The sequence below is a fragment of the Homarus americanus genome, unplaced genomic scaffold, assembly GCF_018991925.1.
Source record: "Homarus americanus isolate GMGI-L3 unplaced genomic scaffold, GMGI_Hamer_2.0 scaffold199, whole genome shotgun sequence".
Classification (NCBI taxonomy): Eukaryota; Metazoa; Arthropoda; class Malacostraca; order Decapoda; family Nephropidae; genus Homarus; species Homarus americanus.
The window spans coordinates 1-7,800 of NW_024757067.1; the positions used below are offsets into that span (position 1 = coordinate 1).

A 7,800-nucleotide genomic window follows, 5' to 3' on the forward strand; every position below is an offset into this window, starting at 1 on the left:
GTACAGTACAGTACAGTACAGTACAGTACAGTACAGTCCAGTACAGTACAGTACAGTACAGTCCAGTACAGTACGGTACAGTCCAGTACAGTATGGTACAGTACAGTACAGTACAGTACAGTACAGTCCAGTACAGTACGGTACAGTCCAGTACAGTATGGTACAGTACAGTACAGTACAGTACAGTACAGTCCAGTCCAGTACAGTATGGTACAGTCCAGTACAGTACAGTACAGTACAGTACAGTACAGTACAGTACAGTCCAGTACAGTACAGTACAGTCCAGTACAGTATGGTACAGTACAGTACAGTAGTACAGTACAGTACAGTACAGTACAGTACAGTACAGTCCAGTACAGTACAGTACAGTACAGTACAGTACAGTACGGTACAGTCCAGTACAGTATGGTACAGTACAGTACAGTACAGTACAGTCCAGTACAGTACAGTGGTACAGTACAGTACAGTACAGTACAGTACAGTCCAGTACAGTATGGTACAGTACAGTACAGTACAGTACAGTACAGTACTTACTTAACTGATGTAAGTGTTTATTTCTGTCTTTAGGGTGTTGTACCTCTAGTGACCATATTTTGTACAGCACAGTTGGGGACGTACTGTACTGCGCTGCACTGTATTGTACTGTACTGTACTGTACTGTACTGTACTGTACTGACCTGACTGGAATGGAATGGACTGGACTGGAATGGATTGTACTGTATTCATTATTGGTTGGCTTTCTTCAGTGGTTTAGGTTATATACATAAACAGTGTTTGAGGTGCAATATTTTATTATATTCTGCCAAGATTCTCTAAATGATTAATAGATAATATATAATGTCTTGATAAAGTCTTACACAAGTAGTGATGACATGTCTCTATAAAGTGCTGTATTGGTTAGGTTACATTGGGTCATGTTAGAGGTGATAAATTTAGGGTTTGCTGGGGATAGGTGGGTTAGGTCATTAAGGGACAGGTTACATTAGGCCAGGCTGACATAGGAAGGTTTGGTCAGGTTTCCGGGTCCAGGGGTTAGTGAAGCCTGGAACACTAGCATGTCACTCCTTCAGATGAACAAATCCCAAGGAATTCCTCATAGTGGTCCTGGTAGTCGTGGTGCAGGTAAGAGAGAGGCAGCTGCTTCTCACATTACTTGTTGTGGTTGGTCATTGGTTTGTTCTCTTAGGCACGTGATGGAACATTTGTACCCAGGGGAGTTATGCTGGCCATTGGTTATGAATTCGAGGTTCATCTCGTTGGTGGGGAAGACCCAGGTAGATGTAATATTCCCGCAGAATCTGTTGTGGATAACGCCATCATATAGTAATTAACATTGGCTGGTTATAGTGACCGGCAGGAGGTTATAGTGAGGTATTATTATCAGTTTATGCTCAGACTGAGGAGACAAAGTATTCGAGGTAACAGGAGTAATAATGTGTTAGTGGTTGTAATTAAAGTAATAGTTATTGAAGCATCACAAGTTAGTAAGAGTGTTATTACTTGATAATATTACCAACATCAAAAGTAAAGGTTTAATGATAGATAAAAATAATCCAAGTATTGTTATGACTGGATCACATATTGTCTTTATGTCCAGTAACTTCTAATGTTACTATCAACATCACACACAGAAGTAGTAGTTGTTGTAGTAGTAGTAGTAGTAGTGTAATTTTAAGGAGAACCAGTATTGTAATACTATTTGCATTGTATAATAACAATAGCAGAAAAAGTTTTTTTTAGTTTGTAGTAAAGGTAGTAAGAGTAACAGTAGTAGAGGTGGTGGTGGTGGTGGTGGTGGTGTTGTACCGTGTAACACATACGTGGAGGAAGTGGTGTTGTAGGATATGATGAGTCGTTCATTGGCACAGGTGGAGAGGTCTTCCAGGTTAAATACTTCGCAGTTGACTTCAAACATGGCAGGCGGTGACTGGCAGACGATATTCTGTTGACAACTGTGGGAAGGAGTGAACACCTGTAGACGTTATTGTGGAAGACGGAATAATCTTAGAGGAATACAGGTGTTGGTGGAAGTAACACCTGTGGTGGTGATAATGTTAGAGGAACACAGGTAGAACTAACACCTGTAATCGTCTTTGTATCCTCGGGAAGGTTACAGTTTGGACGCCATTTAGTTTGTCATCTTGGTATTGTGTCTTAGATAGGGTTGCCATATCTGAACATTAAAAAAAGAGGACGTTCCCGAAGACATCATGGCCCCCCCAGCCCCCCCCTTGCCTGGCACACACTTTGGCGCTATGTAACCTTTATGCAGCCGTGACCCTTTTATGCTCTGGAAAAGTACAACAAATCTTAAGCACTAGCTGTGGCACCACGCGACAAACCCACAACAGAGACTAAGATCAAACACTGTCACTGCAGGTTAAAGACTGGCCAACCACCGGCCACCGTCATAGTTGTCGATACACGTAAATAATATAGCGAAAGTGGCTAGATTGTGGTTGGAAATTGCTAAAATGCCTTAAAAGCAGGACAAGAAAAACAAATGCTACAGTGTAAAAAAAGCCATAAGAAAAAAATGGTATACTTTCAACATTTCATATGTGGCTGTAATAGCAACTAAATAAAAAAATTATAATAATGCGCGTGGCTGAAGAACAAGGAAAAGCAGTACATGGCACTACAGTTTACCCCAAAAACTGCAAGCAGCTAAGTTGACACCACCGTACAGGCGTACACGTGACTTATCAGCTGACGAGAACTGAACAAGATCTCTACTGTTTCCACCTCCCCTCTCTCACAGTCTCTCTCTCTCTCTCTCTCTCTCTCTCTCTCGTCATTACAGTTTCATGTTTCTTTCCGTGGAGAAAATGATGGAAGCTGAAATTCCGGACTTTTGAAGAATTTTAAAAATTCCTTCCGGATGAAGATTTCGAGACCTAAATGGAGGACATGTCCGGGAAAATACGGACGTATGGCAACCCTGGTCTTAGACATATTGGAACACCTTTAATTTAAGAGAAACATTAAACACCTTGAGGATCCTCGTTTAAAAGTTACAGTAACTTACGTTAATATGACTGCAGACGTGAACATGTATTTAACTGAAGCAACAGCACAAACATATTGACCTGAGACTACCTGTATTGTTATGGTGTACCTGTAGTGTTATGGTGTACGTGTGAAGGTGAACTGGGGATGATCTTACCTGCTCTTGTTGGTCAGGCGGGCGGGGTAACCTGGTGACTGCACCAAGACCACATCGCCGAGATTCATGGTGTGGGAGACACACGGAAGGATCACTGGATCTACCGGAGCAGTTTTGTTGTCTATTGCTCCCACAACCGTGACGGTCACCACCAGTAGCGTCAACATGTACTTCATCCTCAAACAACTTGTTCACTTTTCTGTAACAACTGAACAAGTTTTGTGGGTTAATAAAGTGTTTATTATCACATATAAAAGTTATCTCCTACGACTTAGAATATAATATGAAATGTTTAATGTTGATGTTAGCAGTAATAATAATTGTTTATGTTTTCACCTTAGTTACACCTTGATCTGAATTAGTAAAAGTAACATACATCATTAATTCTGTTTTAGCCGATCTCGTAGGATCAGGCGTAACACCTGATAAGTGTAAACATGTTAACAACAATACTCATAATAAGAAAACTTAACAAAAGGTAAACATTTCAAACAATTTCGTGGATGATAAATGACCATCATAAATAATAATAATAATAATAATAGTAATAATTATGTTACACTGTTTAATTTGCCTCATTATCTTCAGCTTTTGAGAACAAGTTAAAAAGTAATAGCGGATACTGTACTGTACTGTAATATATAGTACTGTACTGCACTGTGCTGTACTAAACAGTACTGCACTGCACTACACTGTGCTGTACTAAACAGTACTGCACTGCACTACACTGTGCTGTACTAAACAGTACTGCACTGCACTACACTGTGCTGTACTAAACAGTACTGCACTGCACTGCACTAATATGCAATACTCTACCTTTTAGTACTGTATTGCGCTGTGCTGTACTAAACAGTACTGCACTGCACTGCACTATGCTGTACTATGCAATACTGTACCTTTTAGTACTGTACTGCGCTGTGCTGTACTATACAGTACTGTGCTGTACTATACCTCTTAGTACTGTACTGCACTGTGCTGTACTGTACCTTTCAGTACTGTCCTGCACTGTGCTGTACTGTACCTTTTAGTACTGTACTGCACTGTGCTGTACTGTACTTTTCAGTACTGTCCTGCACTGTGCTGTACTATACAGTACTGTGCTGTACAATAAACAGTATAACTTAACTTGAGGGAAGGTTGTTGGTATATCGTGTGTATGTTTATGCATGTAACTGGCGGCGTGTATCACGCTCTGTATGTTAATTACCGACTACAGCCCATATAAGTATTTTTAACATTATTGTCAAACGTTAGAAAGTGAGAGACTACCACTACCAGGTATAACTTGTTAATGTTAACTACAAGTTATATTGGTCACGTGTTGTGATGGTCTATATTACAGTACTACCACTACCAGGTATAACTTGTTAATGTTAACTACAAGTTATATTGGTCACGTGTTGTGATGGTCTATATTACAGTACTACCACTACCAGGTATAACTTGTTAATGTTAACTACAGGTTATATTGGTCACGTGTTGTGATGGTCTAACAACTCGGTTATGGCGGGGTATAAGTTTACTAATACACTTCGCTTGACACACAATACTCACCTGTGTACAGGTGTACTAGTAATAGTGTTGTGCTTCTCCTCCTCCTCGCAGGCCAATATAAACACTTCCCCCCCCTTCACCCCAACTCCCACAATGCATCACTACACCGCCGAGTTTCTCATCCATATTTTATAGAAACATTTAAGAGTGACAATATACATAAATGACAGGTAAAGAGATTTACCTGTTGATGAAGGTACTCTACACCTGAGTACACCTGAACACCTTGTTGATGAACCACTGTATTAACTCCACTATACAAATGAGTTAACATTAATGACTTGGTGCCGCTTAAGTATGACGTCACTGCCAATACTGTTACAGGTGTTCAATGTGGCGCATCTGTTACCGAGACCTTCATGTTATAAATACTGTATGCATGTATGTATGTATGAATATATGTATGTATCTATGTATGTACGTATGCATATTACAGATTCAGTTTTGAAAAATAATGAATATTTTCGGCAAATGGGGATATTAATTAATTAATTTATATTTTTTGCTAATTAATTTCTATAATAATATATTGCCTATTTTCTTTAATGCGTCGTTTACTATTACAGTGTAAGATAACCAGATTATATCGTTAGTAGGTTAGGTTAGGTTAGGTTAGTATGGTTTACTTGCCAATTCTGACCAGTTAGAAGTTAACACAAAATACACAAGATATTCCATGCCTAACCTAACCTATAAATGGAATATTACATTTTGCCACATAGGAATTTCCATGAAGGTTTAGCAATGAAAATACAAATTATCCATATTTGTCAAAAAAAAAATGAGTTTGTTTTCAAAGTTTAATAGGTGATTATCCCTATTCAACGAGACGTAGGTGATTATCCCTATTTAACGAGACGTAGGTGATTATCCCTATTTAACGAGACGTAGGTGATTATCCCTATTTAACGAGACAGTAGATATTTAAATAGGTGATTATCGCTATTTAACGAGATGTAGGTGATTATCGCTATTTAACCAGACAGAAGATATTTTAATAGGTGATTATCCCTATTTAACGAGACAGTAGATATTTAAATAGGTGGTTATCGCTATTTATCGAGACGTAGTTGATTATCCCTATTTAACGAGACGTACCGAGTAGAGACGCTGCCGTGTTGTGTCTCAGAGGAAGAGCGTCTTGGGAAGCTAAGTCAACAACACATATAGTCAGTTTATGAGGCCGCTCACACCTTAACTAACTTAGCTGCTGTTGTTAGATTAGGTGTAGAGAGGGGAGGTTGGACGCCGTTAATAGTAGTTGTTGTTGTTATTATTGTAGACATTGTGGTGGTACAATACTATTAAGATAAGTAGTACCTGTAGTAATCTAGTTATCTTATAATAGTAAACGACGCCTTAAAGAAAATAGGCAATACTTATTTTATAAACGAATTAATAGAAATTAATTAGCAGAGAATATAAATATATTAATAAAAATCTCCATTTGCCCAAAACATTCATTATTTTTCAAAACTGAATCTGGACTAATAATGATAATAATAATAATAATGATAATAATGATAATGATAGTAGTAGTAGTAATAATGATAATGATAGTAGTAGTAATAGAAGTAATAATGATAATTATAATGATTATGATAGTAGTAGTAGAAGTAATAATGATAATAATAATAATAATAATAATGATAGTAGTAGTAGTAGTAGTAGTGATAATGATAATAATTATGATACTGATAGTAGTAGTAGTAGTAGTGATAATGATAATAATAATGATAATGATGGGTGTAGTAGTAGTAGTAATAATGATAATACTAATAATAATGATGGTAGTAGTAGTAATAATGATAATAATAATGATAATGATAGTAGTAGTAGTAGTAGTAGGGATAATGATAATAATAATGATAGTAGTAGTAGTAGTAATAATAATAATGATAATGATAGTAGTAGTAGTAGTAATAATGATAATAATAATAATGATGGTAGTAGTAGTAGTAGTAGTAGTGATAATGATAAGAATAATGATAATGATGGTAGTAGTAGTAGTAGTAGTAGTAATAATGATAATAATAATAATAATGATAGTAGTAGTAGTAGTAGTAGAAATAATGATAATAATAATGATAATGATAGTAGTAGTAGTAGTAGTGATAATGATAATAATAATGTTAATGATAGTAGTAGTAGTAATAATGATGATAATAATGATAATGATAGCAGTAGTAGTAGTAGTGATAATGATAATAATGATAATGATAGTAGTAGGAGTAGTAGTAATAATGATAATGATAATAATAATGATAATGATGGTAGTAGTAGTAGTAGTGATGATGATAATAATAATAATAATGATAATGACAGTAGTAGTAGTAGTAGTAATAATGATAATAATAATAATAATGATAATGATGGTAGTAGTAGTAGTGGTAATAATGATAATAATAATGATAATGATAGTAGTAGTAGTAATAATGATAATAATAATGATAATGAGAGTAGTAGTAGTAGTAGTAATAATGATAATGATAATGATAATGATTGTAGTAGTAGTAATAATAATAATAATAATAATAATAATAATAATAATAATAATAATAACGATAGTAGTAGTAGTAGTAGTAGTAATAATAATAATAATATGTAGTGATGGGTTGTCAGACCACAGCTTACATCTCAGAAACAGTCCAGACTTGACCCGACATTAGGGGGGTCAAGTGCAAGGGTAAGCCTCGCAGCTGCCCAAGGGTTATAAATGAACTAGCTCCCCTTCCCATGTCCCACGGCCCCACCAAACATGTAAGAAGGCACCTGCCCACTCTCTCCTAATATACACAATAACCTACATCCCAGAAGAAGTCAAGAACCTGACCTCACATTAGCCAGGTCAAATGTAACCCTCGAACCCAAGTCAAGAGGCCACAAATCAACCAGGGCCTCTCATGTCACACGGTCCCATCTGAAGATTTCTCCAGAATATACAACTTATAGTCTCTGAAAAAGTCCAGACCTGACCCTACATTAGCGAGGGCAAATGTAAGAGACCCTTCGCCGCCCCCCCCCGATCAGCTCAACCTGACGGCTCGCCTCCCAATATATAGGACGTCCTAGTCCTCCCT

The 7,800-nt window shown here is 36.9% G+C and overlaps 1 protein-coding gene across 1 annotated transcript; it reads right to left on the reverse strand.

Moving 5' to 3' along the window:
* Positions 1 to 773: 773 nt before the first annotated feature.
* Positions 774 to 4,782, reverse strand: LOC121857365. The gene is made up of 4 exons (XM_042353374.1): positions 4,721 to 4,782; positions 3,167 to 3,374; positions 1,821 to 1,952; positions 774 to 1,298 (listed from the first exon to the last, which is right to left on the reverse strand). Exons 2-4 carry the CDS (start codon positions 3,340 to 3,342, stop codon positions 1,145 to 1,147), a joined length of 462 nt encoding a protein of 153 aa, XP_042209308.1. The 5' UTR covers positions 3,343 to 3,374; positions 4,721 to 4,782; the 3' UTR covers positions 774 to 1,144.
* Positions 4,783 to 7,800: the final 3,018 nt, after the last annotated feature.